General features: G+C 40.4%; 1 protein-coding gene across 14 annotated transcripts in view; it reads right to left on the bottom strand.

Annotated features, from left to right (window-relative positions):
* ZNF510 (zinc finger protein 510) overlaps nt 1-3,259 on the bottom strand; it is a 45,459-nt gene extending 42,200 nt beyond the window's left edge. For 2 of the 14 annotated variants that reach the window (XR_012034842.1, XM_072834114.1), the window contains exons 1-2: nt 3,125-3,211; nt 1,287-1,354 (exon numbers count right to left, since the gene is read on the bottom strand). Coding sequence is in view for 1 of the 14 variants with exons in the window: in XM_072834114.1 (XP_072690215.1) it covers nt 1,287-1,341 (55 nt within the window). In the remaining 13 variants the exon portion in view is untranslated. Of the gene's footprint in view, nt 1-1,286; nt 1,355-3,124 lie in introns of all 14 variants that reach the window. The other 12 variants (XR_012034862.1, XR_012034866.1, XR_012034864.1 and 9 more) reach the window with 10 other exon arrangements.
* Nucleotides 3,260-22,012: the final 18,753 nt, after the last annotated feature.

The raw sequence follows: 22,012 nt of genomic DNA, 5'->3' as shown, positions 1-22,012 counted from the left end.
GGCAAGAAGCACCACATAGAGACAGCACTCCCTGAATATGTAATACAGTCTGATGTGATCCTATGGATGTAACCTTGCTGTTTTTCACTGGGTCACTGTAAATTATTTTCCTATTAATTTTATGTCCCCCTCTAATTAACAGAAAATTAAAAGAGGGTAATATTAATATCCTATTATTATTTATACCTTGAGTTATAAAATCAACAGAAAACTCTGGGGGAAAAAAGATGCTTAGTGCCAAAATATTTTAAAATCATTTTGTCGGGATCCCTGGGTGGCGCAGCGGTTTAACGCCTGCCTTTGGCCCAGGGTGCGATCCTGGAGACCCGGGATCGAGTCCCATGTCGGGCTCCCAGTGTATGGAGCCTGCTTCTCCCTCTGCCTATGTCTCTGCCTCTCTCTCTGTGTGTGTGTGACTATCATAAATAAATAAAAATTTTAAAAAAATTTAAAATCATTTTGTCCTTTTGGTAAGATTTTTGATAAGGCACTTCTAGTGACTTATGTGTGACAAAATGAACCACACTTTGCTTTGCTCCTAGCTCTGTCCTGAGTGACTGGGGATATACATCTCAGGCTCCACTTTTTTTTGTTTTTTAAATTTCAAGTCAGAGATAGAAATCCCCTCTGATACTGTCATTTTATAATTCTATGTGTTCAAGATAAAGGAAGCCTCAGCCTATATTTAGATGCCACTTGTGACAGACACAATGTGAAAGTGGCTCAGAATCTGGCAAGAGGGAAAATGAAGAAAATGGGGGGCTGTTTAAGAAGGACTGGACTAAATTTCCTCAGCCCTGGCTGTGGCTTCTCCCATATGGCCTGATAGTCACCCATCTCTTTCAACCCCAGCTCACTACTTTCTGCAACCTGGTCCAGTTTCCACTGTCACACAGTCTGTAATGGCTTTTGGATGTGGTGACATCATCAAGTCTGGCTCTTTCTGGACAAGGTAATTTAAGAACTGCTTCTGTGGAGCAAATTAGGAACAACTCCTTTCTGGGTTCTTCTGCATCTGTTCTGAAGTTCTGGTGAGGGTGGTTCCTGCCAGATGAGCTCTTCCTCCAGGACAACTCTTGTCCCCAGGGCTCCTCTCCTCCCTGCTACACAAGAGCTACTTTGTTCCAGAGGCATGGAGACTTAGGCCTAGGAAACAAATTCCTTTTAAATGAAACTTTAATTGAGAGGAGTTTCTCAACTTCAGCAATGCTGACATTTTGGGCTGTTTAATTCTTTGTCATGTGGGGGCTGTATAAGGTCTACCAGAATTTCTGGTTTCTACTCACCAGATGCTCTTAGCACTTCTCCTCTGTTGTGACAGCCCAAATCATCTCCAGCCATTTCCAAAAGTCCTCTAGAGAGCAAAATCATCCTGGTTTGGACCCACTGGTAGGGCTTTAAACTTGATTGTCTTCAAATTCATTAGAACTCCTTACCCATTATTGTAGCCATTTGCCACATCCCATTGTTGAGCATTTGAAATGTGGCTAGTGCCACATGTTGAATAATGTTTTGTATATATTGAGATAAAGAGTACGCTCTTAAAACTAACTTCATGTTTTAGTTTTTAATGTGGCTACATTTAAAATTATATATATGGCTCACTTTATCTATTGGACAGCATTGCAGTACAGTATCAGACTGAGCCTTCAAGACAGAGACAGCCTGAACAGTACAGGAGGTGCCAGGAGGCTGTCTTATCCAGCTCTGGAGACATGACAGAAACCCCGGAATATATATACCTGTCACAGAGTGACATTTAGTTAATGTTGACTTTATAGTCATAGTCCTGGGAATATGGGGACAAGTCACTTTACTAGTGCTGTGAAGGCTGCAGTACTGGGTTTCTGGTAGGCAGGATATTAGGAATAGCTAAATTTGGGAGTAAAGCATATCTGTATTTATATCCTGGCTTCCTTATCTTTTTGACCTTCAGTCTATAATTTCCCTCTTCTCAGTCCATTTTGTCTTTTTATAATTATATGGTTAAAACTATGGAATGAGCCCAGATGTCCATCGACAATAAGTGGATAAAGAGGAAGTGTATATATATACACAACGGAGTATTACTTAGCTATCAGAAAGGATGAAATCTTGCCATTTGCGATGATGTGGCTGGAACTAGAGGGTATTATGCTAAGAGAGATAACTCAATCAGAGAAAGACAATTATATGATTTCAGTCATATGTGGAATTTAAGAAACAAAACAGGATCATAGTGGAAGGGAGGAAAAATAAGAGGAAATCAGAGAGGGAAACAAACCATAAGAGACTCTAACTATAGGAAACAAAAGGGTTGCTGGGGGAGGGGGTAACTGGGTGACAGGCATTAAGGAGGGTATGTAATGTAATGAGCACTGGGTTGACATGCAACTAATGAATCACTGAACTCTGCCTCTGAAACTAATAATACACTGTGTTAACTAATTGAATTTAAATAAAATAAAATTTAGAAAAATTCTGTGGTTATACCTATAAAGAGTGGCTGTGAAGGTTAAGTTAAATATTAAATAAAAAAAGAGCAAAGTGTCTTCTAAATATGATGGGAGACAACACTACCAGTCGGCTTATACCTTGAACTTATTACTGTTTAGTAACTCACACTGACAACATGCTTCATAGATGATGACTTCTCTCTTTCCAAACAACGCCAGGAAGCAGTTTTTACTAATATCTTTATTTTCAGAGGAGAACCTGACTTATACCTGAGTGACAAAGGCGGAATTCACTCGGTCTTTCTGGCTTTGAGGCTCAAGTCCGTGCTTCATGCTAGCTAGGTTCACGGCCAACATCCAGTATCCTAAAGGCACTGCGCACCGCCGCCAGCAAGGCATCTTCCCCTGCCCGCGCAGTCAGCGCCCGTGCTCGGGCGACGGGGAACGTCGTCTCACAGCACTCGCCCCATCCAGGCCCCAGAGCCCGCGGGGAGAGCCCGCGGGGAGGGCCCCCCCGCCCGCCCCGCAACCGCCTCCGCCAGGGCGACGCTCGTATCTGGCTCGGGTACAGGCGGGGTGCTCCCGCCTTGCGGTCAGCTGGGATGCCCCTAGTCGTCCGGGTCCCTTCCTCTGGGAACAAGCCCACCCCACCAGGCGCGCGGAGGACCAGGCACCGGCTCCCCTCTCACCTGAAAGTAATGAGGCCGCGCCCGCAGGGCCAGAGAGGGCGGAAGCCGGGAAGTGAGGAGAACTTCTCACGCGCAGGGAGAAATCCGGGATATCCGTTCCCACAATGCCGCGCGCTGAGCCAGGACCTTCAGGACTACATTTCCCAGGGAGACACCGTGGCTCCTTGCGGATTTCCGGTGTGTTGGGTGGGCTTGGGGCCAGTAGGCAGAGGGTTAGCACCGGGTATGAATATCTTGCGCCCTGGTCCTACCAAAGCCCCAGAGGTTATGGCTTAGACTTTGACAAAATGTCAAATATAGGATGTGTTCATGGATCAGATCCTGGTTGGAGAAAACCAGAAGACATTTGGGAACAACTGGGGAAATTTGTGTATAGATCTGATATTAGAAATATTAAGGGAAGTTATTGTTATTTTTGTTAATTCTGATAACATTGGGATTATGCAGGGAAGGTTAATTTTTAAAAAAATTTTTTATTGAAGTTTGATTTACCGACATATAGTATAACACCCAGTGCTCATCCCATCAAGCGCCCTCCTCAATGCCCATTACCCAGTAACCCCATCACCCCACCCACCTCCCCTTCCACTACCCTTTGTTCATTTCCCAGAGTTAGGAGTCTCTCATCGTTTGTCTCCCTCTCTAATTTTTCCCACTCAGTTCCTTTCCTTTCCCCTGTAATCCCTTTCACTATTCCTTATATTCCCCGTATTTGAGACCCTATAATGATTGTCCTTCTCTGACTGACTTACTTGACTCAGCATAATACCCTCCAGTTCCATCCCCTCAAAGCAAAGGGTGGGTGCTCGTCCTTTCTGATGGCTGAGGAGTATTCCATGGTATATATAGACCCCATCTTTATCCATTCATCTACTGAAGTACATTGAGGGTCCTTCCACAGTTTGGCTATTTTGGACATTGCTGCTGTGAATATTGGGGAGCAGGTGTCCTGCTGTTTCACTACATCTACATGTTTGGGATAAATCCCCAGTAGTGTACTTGCTGAGTCACAGAGTAGCTTTATTTTTAACTCTTGGAGGCCCTCAACACTGTTTTCCAGAGTGGTTGCACCAGTTCACAAACCCATCAAGAGTGCAAGAGTGTTCACCTTTCTCACATATTCTCCAACATTTGTTTCCTGTCTTGTTAATTTTCCCCATTCTCACTAGTGTGAGGTGGTATCTCATTGTGGTTTTGATTTGTATTTCCCTGATAGGAAGTGATGCAGAGCATTTTCTCATGTGCTTCTTGGCTGTATGTATGTCTTCCTCTGTGAAATTTCTGTTCATGACTTTAGCCCATTTCATGATTGGATTGTTTGTTTCTTGGCTGTTGAGTTTAATAAGTTCTTCATAGATCTTGGATACTAGCCCTTTATCTGATAGGTCATTTGCAAATATCTTCTCCCATTCTGTAGGTTGTCTTTGAGTTTTGTTGACTGTTTTTGTTTGTTTGTTTGCTGTGCACAAGCTTTTTATCTTGATTAACTCCCAATAATTCATCTTTGCTTTTGTTTCCCTTGCCTTCATACATGTATCTTCATACTTGTGGCCAAGTTCAAAAGGGTGTTGCCTGTGTTCTCTAGGATTTTGATAGCTTCTTGTCCCGCATTTAGATCGTTCATCCATTTTGAGTATCTTTGTGTCTGGTGTAAGAGAATGGTCTAGTTTCATTCTTCTGCATGTGGATGTCCAATTTTCCTAGCACCATTGATTGAAGAGACTGTTGTTTTTCCAGTGGTAATCTTTCCTGCTTTGTTGAAAATTAGTTGACCATAGACTTGAGGGCCCATTTCTGGGTTCTCTGTTCTGTTCCATTGATCTATGTGTCTGTTTTTGTGCCAGTACCACACTGCCTTGATGACCACAGCTTTGTAGTACAGCTTGAAATCAGGCATCGTGATGGCCACGCATTGGTTTTCTTTTTTAATATTCCCCTGGCTATTCAGGGTCTTTTCTGATTCCACACAAATATCAAGATCATTTGCTCCAAGTCTCTGAAGAAAGTCCATGGTATTTTGATAGGTATTGCATTAAACGTGTAAATTGCCCTGGGTAGCATAGACATGTTCACAATATTAATTCTTCCAATCCATGAGCATGGAATATTTTTCCATCTCTTTGTGTCTTCCTCAATTTCTTTCAGAAGTGTTCTGTAGTTTTTAGGGTATAGATCTTTGACCTCTTTGGTTAGGTTTATTCCTAACCTTTCCTTTGGTTAGGTTTATTCCAAAAATCTTATGATTTTTGGTGCAATTGTCAATGGCATTGACTCCTTAATTTCTCTCTCTTCAGTCTCATTGTTAGTGTATAGAAATGCCACTGACTTCTGGGCATTGGTTTTGTATCCTGCCACACTGCCGAATTGCTGTATGAGTTCTAGCAATCTTGGGGTGGAGTCTTCTGGGTTTTCTATGTACAGTATCATGTCATAGGCGAAGAGGGAGAGTTTGACTTCTTCTTTGCCAATTTGAATGCCTTTGATTTCTTTTTGTTGTCTGACTGGTGAGCCTAGGACTTCTAGTACTATGTTGAGTAATATTGGTGAGAGTGGACATCCCTGTCTTGTTCCTGATCTTAGGGGAAAGCCTCCCAGTGTTTCTCCATTGAGAATGATATTTGCGGGATCCCTGGGTGGCTCAGTGGTTTGGCGCCTGCCTTTGGCCCAGGGCACGATCCTGAAGTCCCGGGATCGAGTCCCGCGTCGGGCTCCTGGCATGGAGCCTGGTTTTCCCTCCTTCTGTGTTTCTGCCTCTGTGTGTGTGTGTGTTTCTATCATGAATAATAAATAAATCTTTAAAAAAAGAGAATGATATTTGCTGTGGGCTTTTCGTAGATGGCTTTTAAGATGCTGAGGAATGTTCCCTCTATCCCTACACTCTCAAGAGTTTTGATCAGGAATGGATGCTGTATTTTGTTAAATGCTTTCTCTGCATCTATTGAGAGGATCACATGGTTCTTGTTTTTCTCTTGATGTGATCTATCACGTTGATTGTTTTATGAGTGTTGAACCAGCCTTGCATCCTGGGGATAAATCCCACTTGGTCAAGGTGAATAGTCTTCTTAATGTACTGTTGGATCCTATTAGCTAGTATCTTGTTGAGAATTTTTGCATCTGTGTTCATCAGGGATATTGGTCTATAATTCTCCTTTTTGGTGGGGTCTTTGGTTTCAGAAACAAGTGGATGGTGGCCTCATAAAATGAGTTTGGAAGTATTCCATCCCTTTCTATCTTTTGGAACAGCTTTAGTAGAATAGGTATGATTTCTTCTTTAAATGTTTGATAGAATTCCCCTGGGACGCCATCTGGCCCTGGACTTTTGTGTCTTGGGAGGTTTTTGATTACTGCTTAAATTTCCTCCCTGGTTATCAGCCTGTTCAGGTTTTCTATTTCTTCCTGCTCCAGTTTGGTAGTTTGTGGTTTTCCAGAAATGCATCCATTTCTTCTAGATTGCCTAATTTGTTGGCATATAGCTGCCTATAACCCGTTTTTAAAATCATTTGGATTTCCTTGGTATTGGTTGTGATTTGTCCTGTTTCATTCATGATTTTATTAATTTGAGTCTTTTCTCTTTTCTTTTTAATAAGGCTGGCTAATGGTTTACTATTGTATTAATTCTTACAAAAAAACCAACTCCTGGTGTTGTTGATCTGGTCTACAGTTCTTCTGGTCTCTATTTCATTGAGTTCTGCTGGGATCTTTATTATTTCTCTTCTTCTGCTTGGTGTAGGTTTTACTTGCTGTTCTTCCTGCAGTTCCTTTAGGTGCAAGGTTAGTTTGTGCATTTGATTTTTTTTCAGTTTTTGAGGGAGACTTCCATTGTGATGTATTTCCCTCTTAGGATCACTTTTGGTGTATCCCAAAGATTTTGAACAGTTGTGCTTTCATTTTCATTAGTTTCCATGAGTCTTTTTAATTATTCTCTAATTGCCTGGCTGACCCATTCATCTTTTAGTAAAATGCTCTTTAACCTCCATGTGTTTGAGTTTCTTCCAAACTTCTTCTTGGGATTGAGTTCTAGTTTCAAAGCATCGTGGTCTGAAAATATGCCGGGGACAATCCCAATCTTTTGGTATTTGTTGAGACCTGATTTGTGACCCATTATGTGGTCTATTCTGGAGAAAGTTCCATGTGCACTTGAGAAGAATGTGTATTCGGTTGCTTTCGGATGGAAAGTTCTGTATATATCTGTGAAATCCCTCTGGTCCAGTGTATCATTCAAGGCCCTTGTTTCTTTGGTGATGTTGTGTTTAGAAAATCTGTCATTTGCAGAAAGTGCCATGTTGAAGTCTCCTACTGTTAGTGTATTATTTTTTTATTTTTTTATTTTTTTAAATTTTTATTTATTCATGATAGTCACAGAGAGAGAGAGAGAGGCAGAGACATAGGCAGAGGGAGAAGCAGGCTCCATGCACCGGGAGCCTGACATGGGATTCGATCCCGGATCTCCAGGATCGCGCCCTGGGCCAAAGGCAGGCGCCAAACCGCTGCACCACCCAGGGATCCCCTGTAGTGTATTATTATCTAAGTATCTCTTTACTTTGGTTATGAATTGATTGATATACTTGGCAGCTCCCATATTAGGGGCATAAATATTCATGATTGTTAGGATTTCTTGTTGGATAGACCCTTTAAATATGATATAGTGTCCCTCTTCATCTATTACTACAGTTTTGGGGATAAACTTTTATTTATCTAATATGAAGATTGCTACCCCAGCTTTCTTTTTTTTTTCCCCAGCTTTCTTTTGAATAAAGAAAGACCCATTCTTTCTTTTTCAGGCCAGAGGTGTCCTTATGTCTAAAATAAGTCTCTTGTAGACAGCTAATAGATGGGTCTTGTTTTTTTATCCTGTTGAAACCCTGTGTCTTTGGTGGGATCATTTAACCCATGCATGTTCAGAGTAACTATTGAAAGATATGAATTTATTGTCATTGTAATACCTATTCAGTCCCTGTTTTTGTGGATTATTTGTTTGGGCTTCCTCTTTCTTTTACAGGATCCCCCTTAATATTTCTTGCAGAGTTGGTTTGGTGGTCACATATTCTTTGGTTTCAGTTTCTGCTTATCTTGGAAGCTGTTTATCTCTCGGAAAGATGTATATTAAAATACCTCACATACATATTGCATATATGTAATTGAAAAATAACAATTAGAGAAGGCCAATGTAGCAATATGTTAAGGGTTTCTACCTCTAGTATATGGGTATGTGCCTTTTACTATTTTCTCCTTTTCTGCGTGCTTGGGAGTTTTGTATTATGCAACTTATAAAGGGAAGATTTTGAACTGTTTTTTCAAAAGTGTGCCTTTTAACTCAGAGCTGCCAAGAGAAGAAAAAATACATATCAAATAACAAAACTAAAACAGTAACAAGTTTGATGTATTTTATTTAAGGAAAAACAAACCATAGAGCACTGTTCTTAGGGATTTTGGGCAAGAGCGAATTTTATTAATTGAGATTTCCTTATAAGACAAAGGTAAGTTTCCTTATGAAGGTAAAGTCAGCTAGCTAAAGCTGAGTGTTATAAGCATACATTAGGTGTCTTTGACAATGGGATGAGTACCATGAGATCAGGCAGACTTAGGTTTAGATCTGTGACTTGGGCTCCCATTTTGTGGGTACCAGTATACAATTGACTTCATCACATGTAAACAGCTTTTGTGAAGAAAACAGTAAAATGTAACAAATACCAGGAAACGGAGCCTATCATTAACATAAAAGAATAGTATTTGTGTTCCTCAGAGTTTATCTTTGGGGAAAAAAAGAAAAAGAAAAAGTAAATTTTTCAATCTTCTATAAGTAATACCTGAAAGTACACACAATTCAATAAAAAACAATTATCATGCAAATTATGCATCTCTTAGGAATAAACTTGTATTTTCACACTTCTGAAATTAGGAACCTCAACATATTTAGACTGTCTTTGTGTATGGGTGTGTATACATACAAAATGTACCTATAACTATATATAAGCAAACACACTTTTCTTGGTTGTTATTTTGTAATATAGATTATTTTATATGGCAATGATAAAAATAATTTTGATTAGCAAGAAAAAAAGATTAATGTTGCCAGTTAAGTTATTGCAACTTATGTGAATCAAGGTTTAAAACTTTATTCTGTTAACACTTAAAAAACTTCAAAAAAACTTCAATAAATACCGGTTTTCTAGATGGAAACAATATAAAGTTCCAATCAGAATTCTAAAAAAATTTTTCTATGTGTTTTTTTTCTCTTTGACATTTATATATTTTATTTGTTAAACATAAAGGAACAATTCCAACCTTTATTCCAATAAAAATTTTTAGTAATGTTCAAAAGAGAATAGAAAATGTATAGCAATATTAACAAGTACATTGCTAAATATATTGCTGAAATATTTAAAAACTGATCCTGCAAAATAACTTCAAGAAAAAAAGAAAGTAATTAGGTAGTATGTGTTAAAGCCGGGGCTTAAAGCAGTGGAAGGAGGACATTCAGTAATTTTGTTAGAACAATGAGGAAGGTGCTGGAACATAGCAAGGCCGTATCCAATGGAATTCATATTACAATAAATAAATTTCATAGCAATTCAAGTATAAGCAATTAAAATAATTTCTAGAGTTTTAAAGTTTAAGTGTCTGAAGTTCTTTAAGAATACAAATGTTTTAAAAATATAAGGCCTCTCAGTTCCTTTCCTAGGAAACCGTATCTCTTCATTCCTATCCCATGCCTGAGACCCTGCTTCATACCTGAGAAAAACTGGCCTGAGTGTGCTGAGATGGACCACTGATGCCCCACCCCCTGCCCCAAATCCATTGTTGTCAATGTAGATGCAACACCATGACAGTTACTAATAAATATTTGCAGAGGGATACTTTGAGGTTATAAAACATACTGTTTCTCCTTAAAGTATCATTCACCAATTTAGCATTCATCCTTGGGTTTTGCCTGATTCAGTTATTACTCTGGTGTTCTTTTTTTTTTTAAGATTTTATTTATTCATTCACGAGAGACACAGAGAGAGGCAGAATATAGGCAAATTGAGAAGCAGACTCCCTGTGGAGAGCCCAACGTGGGACTTGATCCCAGGACCCTGGGATCACGACCTGAGCCCAAGGCAGATACTCAACTGCTGAGCCACCCAGGTGCCCCTACTCGGTGATTTTTAATTTCACTCATTGTTTGAGAAAGTATACAGCAGCCTGTGTTGTCCAGGAACTGGCCTGACACTTAGAGAGAGCCTGGCTGTGAATAAATGCTGTCCTGGTTCTCATAGCTGAACAGTGGTATTTTCCTGTAGGTTGTAAACAATATCACTGAACACAAGCAGATAAGGTCATTTTGTGACTGTTATGATTTAATATAAAGAAGACTATTGTTTTGCATGAATAAAGACAAAAACACAGTTGCTCTACCACTCTGAAAATACCAAACATCTTCTTCTCGACTGATACAAGGGACTGTTGCTTTTTTTTTTTTTTAAACAACACCCAATCCTGAACAAATTCAGCTACTTTGGAACTACTGCAAAAGAAACTAACTAAAGCTCAAGTCTTATAATTCCTTTCTAACACCCTCTTACTGAAACACTTTATAATTCCCATGTAATGTGTGCTCTATCTCATTGTGATGACTATTAAAATCTAAATCGTTTAATTCACATGTGTTCTGGTGGTATTTGGCTGAATTACATTGACATATTCTATAGTTATTGATTGGAATTCTGCAAGAAGGATGTGTCCCTTCTCCCCTATGTACTTATTTATTCAATCATTTGTTTTTATCTGTATGAACATGGAGATTTATTTCACTCTTTGGGCTACAATCCATTGCTATACTTATGATTTTGCTGAATACGTGACATCTTTGGCCATTGGGAGCTCTTTCAGGCTGGTTCTGTCTTTTTTTTTTAATAGACCTTATTTTATAGAACTTTAGGTTCACAGCAAAATACTGCAGAAAATATAGAGTTCCTATATACTTCCTGCTTCCACACATATACAAATCTCTCTGCTATAAACACCCTGCACCAGAGTGTGCCAAACCCAAGATCATCTAGATTTTCTTCTGTGTTATCTTTGCACTTTACATCTAGGCTTAAGATCCATTACAAGTTAATAGTTGTAAAAGATGTATAAAAGCCTGATATCTCTTTTTTTCATGTGGACATCTAGTTGCATCAACACCATTTATTAAAAAATCTGCCATTTCTCCAATGCATTACTTTTGTTCCTTTTCAAAGGTCAGTTGACTATATTTGTGTGGGTCTATTTCTGGGTTGTCTATTCTGTTCCATTGATCTATTAGTCTCTTCTTTCATCTTTCTTTCTACGACATTATCTCAATTGCTGCAACTTTATAGTAAGTCTTGCAGTTGAGTAGTGTCAATCCTCTGATTTTGTTTTTCTTTTTTTATTACATTGGCCAGTGTCTCTGGATCTTTTGCCTCTCTATATTACCTTTAGAATCAGTTTGTTTGTATCCATAAAATATTTATAGTATTTTGATTGAGATTACATTTAGTCTATACATCAAATTGGGATTGACTGACATCCTGGCAATATCGAGTCTTCCTATTCATAAACTTGGAGTATCTCTCCATTTGTCTAGTTGTTCTTTTATTTCTTTCATCAGAGTTTTGTAGTTTTCCTCATATAGATCTCATACATTTTTTGTTAGATTTATATTAAAAATTTTACTTATTCATGAGACACACAGAGAGAGAGAGAGAGAGAGAGAGAGAGAATGGCAGAGACACAGGAAGAGGGAAAAGCAGGCTCCATGTAGGGCGCCTGACATGGGACTCGATCCCGGGTCTCCAGGATCACATCCTGGGCTGAAGGCAGCGCTAAACCACTGAGCCACCCGGGCTGCCCTGGTATTATGTTTTTAATTTCAAATTCTACTTGCTTATTGCTGGCATATAGGAAAATGATTGGTACTTGCATATATTCTTGTAGCCTACAACCTTGTTATAATTGCTTATTAGTTCCAGGAGTTTTGTTGTTCATTCTTTAAGATTTTCTACATAGACAGTTATGTCATCTGTGAACAAGGAAGCTTTATTTATTTCTTTCCAATCACTAAGTTTTATTTCCTTTTCTTGTCTTATTGTATTAGTAGGACTTCTAGTATTATGTTGAAAAGGAATAACAAGAGGTGATATCCTTGCCTTGTTCCTGACCTTAGTGGGAAAGCTTCTAGTTATTTGCCATTAGGCATGATGTTAGCTGTAGGTTTTTTGTGGATATTGTTTATTAAGTTTTTTTGTGGATATTGTTTATTAAATTCCCCTCTATTCCTAGTTTGCTGAGAGTTTTTTTTTATCATGAATAGGTACTAGATTCTGTCAAATGCCATCTCTGCATCTACTGATATGACCGTGTGATTCTTCTTTAGCTTGTTGGTGTGATGGATTATATTACATCACATTGATTTTTAAATATGGAACCAGCCGTCCATATTTGGGATAAATTAGCTAGTTGGTTATATAATTTTTTATACATTATTTGATTCAATCTGATAGTATTTTGAGAATTTTGGCATCTATGGTATTGAGAGATATTGGTCAGCACTTTTCTGGTAATGCTTGTCTGATTTTGGTATTAGGGCAATGCTGTCCTCATAGAATAAGTCAGCACACATTCCCTCTGCTTCTGTCTTCTGGAAGAGATTATAAATGCTTGGTATAATTTCTTCCTTAAATGTTTGGTGGAATTCTTCAGGGAACTCATCTGGGCCTTGGTGCTCTATATTTTGGAAGTTAATAATCACTGATTTAATTTCTTTAGTAGATATAGGCCTATTCAGACTTTTTTTCTTTTGTGAGTACATTCTGTCTTTTGAGGAATTGGTTCATTTCATCTAGCTTATCATATTTGCATCCTTAGAGTTGTCCATAGTTTTCCTTTATTATCTTTTTAATGACCACAGGATCTGTAGTGATGTCCTAACTTTTCATTTCTGATATTAGTAACTAGCATCTTTTTTCTTTGGATTGGGTAGAGGTTAACTAGTTTATCTTTTAAAAGAATCAGCTTTTGGTTTCATTGTTTTTCTCTGTTGGCTTCCTGTTTACAATTTCATTGATTTCTGCCCAGGTTATTGCTTTTCTTTTGCTTACTTTGGATTTTTTCTTCCTTTTCTAGTTTTCTAAGGTGGAGTCTTAGATGATTGATTTTAGAGCTTTCATCTACAAGGCTACAAAATTCCCTCCTAACAGTGTTTTCACTGCATCCTCAATTTTTGAGAAGTTGTATTTTCATTCAGTTAAAAAGAGTGAGAAGAGTTCACGCTTCTATCAAGGTAGGAAGACGGGGGGAAAAAGAAAGAAAGAAACAAAAAGCATCCAAGGGGGAGGAGCCCCGCGAGGAGCCGGGCTAAGGCTGGGGCGAGTGCCCCCAGGACAGGAAAGCCCCGCCTGGAAAAGCAGGAGTTTCACTAATCTTCCTGGACGAAAGGTGCTCGCAGGGAGTTAGAGCAGGATCCCAGGAGGGGCGGGGATCCCCTCAGGCTCCCAGGGGCACTAACAGAGCACCTGCGCCTTGGGAGAGCACACAACACCCCACTGCCGAGCTCCGTAAAGTGCTGCAGCGGGCGCGGGGCTGGACCCGGGAGCAGCTTGGAGGCTGCTCGGCGCGGAGGGGGCTGCACGGCCCTGGGAGCAGCTTGGAGGGGGCTGGGCGGCGGCTCTGCGCGGAGGGGGCTGCACTCCGGGTGAAGCTCCGAGGCGGCTCTGGCAGAGGCTCTGCGCAGAAGGGGCTGGGCAGCCGAGAGCGCGAATCCAACAGCACAGGCCCCGGAGCACATGGCGCCGGGGACACAGACCAGGATCCGGCGCTCCCCCCAGGAAAGGCAGAAGCCAGGAGGGCACAGGACAGCAAGGACACTCCTGCCCCAAGCTGAGTAGATCAGCAGCCCCGCCCCGGGAGCATCCAGACCCCTGCAGACTGAGAGCTCTGTAGTTACTGCAGGAGCTGAGTCCAGGGCTCCAGAGCTGGCCGCCGCCACTGTTGTCCTACCTCTGGGGCGTCACAGGGTAAACAACCCCCACCGAGCCTCACAGTGGCCTCACCGGATAAACAGCTCAAACATCTTTCACTGAGCCCAGCATCAGGCAGGGGGTTGAGCAGCTCCCCCAAGTGCTAACACCTGATAATCAGCACAGCAGGCCCCTCCCCCAGAACACCAGCTAGAGGGACAGGGAAAAACAAATTATTGACCAAGCAGCACTGGAAACTTCCAGGGGAAGTTGAGGGATTTACAGAATACAGAATCAGAGGATACTCCCCCTTATTTTTTGTTTTTTGATTTCTGTTTTCTAGCCCCCCCTTTTTTTCTCTTTACTTTTTTCTTTTTATTTCCTTCTTTCTCTTCTCTCTTTTTCTCCTTTTCCCAATACAACTTGTTTTTGGCCACTCTGCACTGAGCAAAATGACTAGAAGGAAAACCTCACCTCAAAAGAAAGAATCAGAAAAGTCCTCTCTCCCACAGAGTTACAAAATTTGGATTACAATTCAATGTCAGAAAGCCAATTCAGAAGCACTATTATAAAGCTACTGGTGGCTCTAGAAAAAAGCATAAAGGACTCAAGAGACTTCATGACTGCAGAATTTAGATCTAATCAGGCAGAAATTAAAAATCAATTGAATGAGATGCAATCCAAACTAGAAGTCCTAAAGATGAGGATTAACGAGATGGAAGAACAAGTGAGTGACATAGAAGACAAGTTGATGGCAAAGAGGGAAACTGAGGAAAAAAGAGACACACAATTAAAAGATCCTGAGGATAGATTAAGGGAAATAAGTGACAGCCTGAGGTAGAAAAATCTACATTTAATTGCGGTTCCCGAGGGCCCCGAAAGGGCCAGAGGGCCAGAATATGTATTTGAACAAATCATAGCTGAAAACTTTCCTAATCTGGGAAGGGAAACAGGCATTTGGATCCAGGAAATAGAGAGATCCCCCCCAAAATCAATAAAAACCGTTCAATACCTCGACATTTAATAGTGAAACTTGCAAATTCCAAAGATAAAGAGAAGATCCTTAAAGCAGCAAGAGACAAGAAATCCCTAACTTATATAGGGAGAAATATCAGATTAACAGCAGACCTCTCCACAGAGACCTGGCAGGCCAGAAAGGGCTGGCAGGATATATTCAGGGTCCTAAATGAGAAGAATATGCAACCAAGAATACTTTATCCAGCAAGGCTCTCATTCAGAATAGAAGGAGAGATAAAGAGCTTCCAAGACAGGCAGGAACTGAAAGAATATGTGACGTCCAAACCAGCTCTGCAAGAAATTTTAAGGGGGACTCTTAAAATTCCCCTTTAAGAAGAAGTCCAATGGAACAATCCACAAAACAGGGACTGATAGGTATCATGATGACACTAAATTCATATCTTTCAATAGTAACTCTGAACGTGAATGGGCTTACTGACCCCTATCAAAAGGCGCAGGGTGTCAGACTGGATAAAAAAGCAGGACCCATCTATTTGCTGTCTACAAGAGACACTTTTTAGACATAAGGACACCTACAGCCTGAAATTAAAAGGATGGAGAACCATTTACCATTCAAATGGTCCTCAAAAGAAAGCAGGGGTAGCCATCCTTATATCAGATAAACTAAAATTTACCCCAAAGACTGTATAGTGAGGGATGAAGAGGGACACTATCTCATACTTAAAGGATCTATCCAACAAGAGGACTTAACAATCTTCAATATATATGCGCCGAATGTGGGAGCTGTCAAATATTTAAATCAATTAATAACCAAAGTGAAGAAATACTTAGATAATAATACATTTATACTTGGTGACTTCAATCTAGCTCTTTCTATACTCAATAGGTCTTCTAAGCACAACATCTCCAAAGAAACGAGAGCTTTAAATGATACACTGGACCAGATGGATTTCACAGATATCTACAGAACTTTACATCCAAACTCAACTGAATACACATTCTTCTCAAGTGCACATGGAACTTTCTCCAGAATAGACCACATACTGGGTCACAAATCGGGTCTGAACCGATACCAAAAGATTGGGATCGTCCCCTGCATATTCTCAGACCATAATGCCTTGAAATTAGAACTAAATCACAACAAGAAGTTTGGAAGGACTTCATACAAGTGGAGGTTAAGGACCATCCTGCTAAAAGATGAAAGGGTCAACCAGGAAATTAAGGAAGAATTAAAAAGATTCATGGAAACTAATGAGAATGAAGATACAACCGTTCAAAATCTTTGGGATACAGCAAAAGCAGTCCTGAGGGGGAAATACATCTCAATACAAGCATCCATTCAAAAACTGGAAAGAACTAACCTTACACCTGAAGGAGCTAGAGAAAAAACAGCAAATAGATCCTACACCCAGCAGAAGAAGAGAGTTAATAAAGATTCAAGCAGAACTCAATGAAATTGAGACCAGAAGAACTGTGGAACAGATCAACAAAACCAGGAGTTGGTTCTTTGAAAGAATTAATAAGATAGATAAACCATTAGCCAGCCTTATTAAAAAGAAGAGAGAGAAGACTCAAATTAATAAAATCATGAATGAGAAAGGAGAGATCATTACCAACACCAAGGAAATACAAACGATTTTAAAAACATATTATGAACAGCTATACGCCAATAAATTAGGCAATCTAGAAGAAATGGACGCATTTCTGGAAAGCCACAAACTTCCAAAACTGAAAAAAAATGTCCAAAACTGGAACAGGAAGAAATAGAAAACCTGAACAGGCCAATAACCAGGGAGGAAATTGAAGCAGTCATCCAAAACTCCCCAAGACACAAAAGTCCAGGGCCAGATGGCTTCCCTGGGGAATTCTATCAAACGTTTAAAGAAGAAACCATACCTATTCTACTAAAGCTGTTTGGAAAGATGCTGATAGTTTCAAGGGGGCTCTCTTGTAACAAGTTGCCTTTTTTTTGTGGCTTTTAAAATATATATTTTTTACGTTTGACAATTATAGTGTGTATTGACTACCTTTAAAATTTAATTTGGAGACCTTTGACTTTTAAATCTGTGTAACCATTCTCTTTCCATGTTTTAGAAGTTTTCAGCCTTCCTTTCCTCTGCCCTGCCCTGCCCCCTTTTTCTTTCCCCATGAAGGGGGGTTTATGACTCGAGCTGAAGGCAAATGCTTGACTGAGCCCCCCAGGTGCCCCACGATTGTTTCTTTTTTTTTTATTGGAGTTCAATTGGCCAAAATATAGCATAACACCCAGTGCTCATCCCATCAAGTATCCCCGTCAGTGCCTGTCACGCAGTCACCCCCACCCCTCGCCCACATCCCCTTCCACCACCCCTTTTTCATTTCCCAGAGTTAGGAGTCTCTCATGTTCTCTCTCCCTTTCTAATATTTCCCACTCATTTTTTCTCCTTTCCCCTTTATTCCCTTTCACTATTTTTTATATTCCCCAAATGCATGAGACCATATAATGTTTGTCCTTCTCCGATTAACTCATTTCACTCAGTATAATGCCCTCCAGTTCCATCCACGTTGAAGCAAATGGTGGGTATTTGTCGTTTCTAATGGCTGAGTAATATTCCATTGTATACATAGACCACATATTCTTTATCCATTCATCTGTCGATGGACACCGAGGCTCCTTCCACAGTTTGGCTATTGTGGACATTGCTGCTATAAACATCAGGGTGCAGGTGTCCCAGTGTTTCTCTGCATTTGTATATTTGGGGTAAATCCCCAGAAGTGCAATTGCTGGGTCTAGGGAAGATCTATTTTTAACTCTTTGAGGAACCTCCACACAGGTTTCCAGAGTGGCTGCACCAGTTCACATTCCCACCAACAGTGCAAGAGGGTTCCCCTTTCTCCACATACTCTCCAACATTTGTGGTTTCCTGCCTTGTTCATTTTCCCCTTTCTCACTGGTGTGAGGTGGTATGTCTTTGTGGGTTTGATTTCTATTTCCCTGATGGCAGTGATGCGGAGCATTTTCTTATGTGCTTTTGGCCATGTCTATGTCTTCCTCTGTGAGATTTCTGTTCATGTCTTTTGCCCATTTCATGATTGGATTGTTTGTTTCTTTGCTGAGTTTAATAAGTTCTCTATAGATCTTGGATACTAGCCTTTTATCTGAAAGGTCATTTGCAAATATTGATAATTGTTAAGTCCTCTTGCTGGATAGATCCTTTAAGTATGATATAGTGTCCCTCTTCATCTCTTACTAAAGTCTTCGGGATAAATTTTGGTTTATCTGATATAAGGATGGCTACCCCTGCTTTCTTTTGAGGGCCATTTGAATGGTAAATGGTTCTCCAACCTTTTATTTTTATTTTCAGGCTGTATGTGTCCTTATGTCTAAAATGAGTCTCTTGTAGACAGCTAATATATGGGTATTGCTTTTTAATCATTCTGAAACCCTGCACCTTTTGATGGGTTATTAAGACCATTCACATTAAGAGTTACTATTGAAAGATATGGGTTTAGTGTCATCATGATACCTATTCAGTCCCTGTTTTTATGGATTGTTACCTTGGACTTCCTCTTTCTTTTACGGAGTCCACCTTAGTATTTCTTGGAGAACTGGTTTGGTGGTCACATATTCTTTCAATTTCTGCCTGTCTTGGAAGCTCTTTATCTCTCCTTATATTCTGAATGAGAGCCTTGCTGGATAAGGTATCCTTGGCTGCATGTTCTTCTCATTTAGGACCCTGAATATATCCTGCCAGCCCTTTCTGGCTTGTCAGGTCTCTGTAGAGAGGTCTGCTGTTAATCTAATATTTCTCCCCATAAAAGTTAGAGGTTTCTTGTCTCTTTCTGCTTTAAGGATCTTCTCTTTATCTTTGGAATTTGCAAGCTTCACTATTTTTATTTATTTATTTTTTATTTACTTATGATAGTCACACAGAGAGAGAGAGAGGCAGAGACACAGGCAGAGGGAGAAGCAAGCTCCATGCACCGGGAGCCTGACGTGGGATTTGATCCTGGGTCTCCAGGATCACGCCCTGGGCCAAAGGCAGGCGCCAAACCGCTGCACCACCCAGGGATCCCCTGATTGGATGCTTTTAAATACTTTTTTGTGTTTACTAATTCTCCTGCTTGGTTGAGTCTTTTTAAAAATTTTCTATTGAGTTCTTCAGGACAGTCACTCTTTTGTTCACCTGTAGAATTGTGGCTTTTTTGTTGCTTTATGTCTTTAACATTTGTTCATGTATTGTTTTCCTAATTTCATTTAGTTGTCTAACTGCATGTTCTCATAGTTCAGTGAACTTCAAGAGGATTATTCTGAATTATCAGACCATTCATAGATTTCCATTTCTTTAGGGTTAGGTATTAGAATCTTATTAGTCTCCTTTGGTAGTATTAGGTTTACTGGATTCTTTCTAATTCTTATATTCTTGTGTTAGTTTCTGCACACTTGAGGAAATCTCCTCTTCCAGACATTACAGGTTATCTTTGGCAGGGAAAGACCTTCATCAGTCATCTCAGCTTCGGGTTCTGGCCAGGCTAGGTGATAGTGTCTGTGGGCAACTGAGGTTGCTGTCACGGTCTCTAGTTGGGCAACTTTACTGCCTATACTCTGAGGCAGGGGGGAGACGCTGGCTGGGTCCTGCAGTAGGGTGGATTTCTGGTTGTGCTCTGTGTTTAAATGGGACTGATAGCTGTGTTCTGTGGCCAGGTAGAACTATATAATCACTTCTGACTGTGTTTGCAGGTTGTGTTGCCTGGTAGTGCATTGATGTTTCTTGGACACCCTGATTGAGTGAGCTTTCAGACTCTCTTTGCAACTCTTCTGGATTAGATGAGTCTGTAGTCTACCAGCCATATAGTGCTCCTGGCTGGACTCCACATTCAGGAAGAGCCACAGGTAAGGCTTTGTAATTGGACAGGACCTCAGGCTGTGCTATGTGATCAGATGGGGCTGCTGGCTGTACCCTGGGGTTGGGCAGGGCCACAGGTTTGACTCTGAAATTGAGAAGGTTTTTTTTTATGATAGTCACAGAGAGAGAAAGAGAGAGAGAGAGAGAGAGAGAGGCAGAGACACAGGCAGAGGGAGAAGCAGGCTCTATGCACTGGGAGCCCGACATGGGACTTGATCCCGGGTCTCCAGGATCGCGCCCTGGGCCAAAGGCAGGCGCTAAACCACTGCACCACCCAGGGATCCCTGAGAAGGTTTTTGGGTAAAGCCACTGATAGGCTCCCTGATTTGGGAAGGCCTTAAGCTGTACTCTGCAGCTGGGTGGGACAGGAGGCTGTGCTCTAGTCAAGTGAGGTCACTGTCTGGGCCTTCTGGTCAGGATGGGACTGCAAGTTATGCTTTGCAATTGAGTGGGTAACTGGCAGGGATACTTGATGTGATTGCAGGCTGTATTTGGTAATCAGGTGAAGCCATAAACTGGGATCCATAGCTGACTGTAGCTGTAGGCTAGGCCATAAGTTTGCCTGGGTTCACTATTTGGGCTCTCTGATCAGGCAGGGCTGAAAATTACACTCTGCAATGGAGTGGGGCTGCTGTCTTACTTCCCTGTCTTTTTGGGACCATATAATGGGCTCCATAGACATATGTTCTATTGGCTGAACTCAAGACACGCAGAACTGCCAGTTGAGCTCCATGGGTAGATGGGGTCATCAACTCAGCACTGCAAATAGATAGAAGCACTGGCTGGTGTGTTGGCTAAGGTAAGATACCACTTAACAGCAGGCATGTGGTTTGCCAAGATCTTACTGGTTCTTTAAGTCCTGCCCCCTATCCTCATCTCTGATTCCTAGTGATCCAGCCCCAGTGATTCCTCCAGTGATTCCTATAGAATGAGACCCAGGTGAGCACCTTGGGAAGTATCTTGTAATGCCGGAGGATGCTTCATGCTCACCTTGGGCTCTTTTTTCACTCACTGGAGAAAGTGTAGGCCCAGCAGAAATCTCTAGGCAAGGAGTTATCATGGCCTGGGGGAGAGATGATGTAGTCAAAGGAAAAATGCCCCTCACATCTTTCCAATGTGGTCATTTTCTTTCTCTGTGGTTCAAAGGGGTTTTTCAATCTCACCTCTTGGTTCTGGGATTTTAACAACTGTATTATCTATGAATGGTTGCTATTTAGTCTTTCTGTGAGAGGGACTGATTTTGGAGACCACCTATCCTTTTCATCCTGTTGATGCCACTCAAAATTACATCTTTAATGTAACAGAAACTAGAAAAGTAGTTTCTGTTACATAACTACTTATTTCTTAAATAACAAATGTGACCAACAAATCTCAGTAATTTTACAGGATCCATGACTGTTATTAACAGAAATCAGAGATACTATCATATACCACATATCAATTACTGTACATGAAAATACTGTGTTCATGTCTACTGTGAAATTATAAAATCTAATAAGTCTGACACTAGATTTAGATATTTGATATATTAATGAAGTTCACATTTCTTACTACACTGAAAATCTATATTTAAAAATAATTTTGATTACTTTCTTTTAGTTTTGGTTTTCATTGTAATCCTATATTTTATGCCTTTAAAAACTATTAAAAAGGACCATTGTTTTCACTGAACTACCAAAGTTGTCCATTGCAAAAAATATGTTAAAAAAAAGCAGACACAAAATTTAGAATGCCATTGCAATAACCATACTAATCCTGAGTTACATTACTCAGTAATATTGGCCTTCACATTTCCCTACTATTTTGGTTTGAAATAAAACATACTGATTTCACACAGTGGACTTACTGTTTTTGTTTGGCAGGGGGAGAGGGGTACAGGTAAACGGAGAGTCTTAAGCAGGTTCCATGTCCAGAATGGATCCCTAAACAGGGCTCAATTTCACAACCCTGGGATCATGATCTAGCCTATATCAAGAGTGGGATGCTTAACCAACAAACAACCCAGGAGCCACTAATTTTAATTAGTACAAGCCAACAAAAAACTTGAAGGAACTATGGTG

Source organism: Canis lupus, chromosome 1 (assembly GCF_048164855.1).
Source record: "Canis lupus baileyi chromosome 1, mCanLup2.hap1, whole genome shotgun sequence".
In the NCBI taxonomy this organism is placed as follows: domain Eukaryota; kingdom Metazoa; phylum Chordata; class Mammalia; order Carnivora; family Canidae; genus Canis; species Canis lupus.
This window is presented reverse-complemented; position numbering and strand designations above follow the sequence as displayed.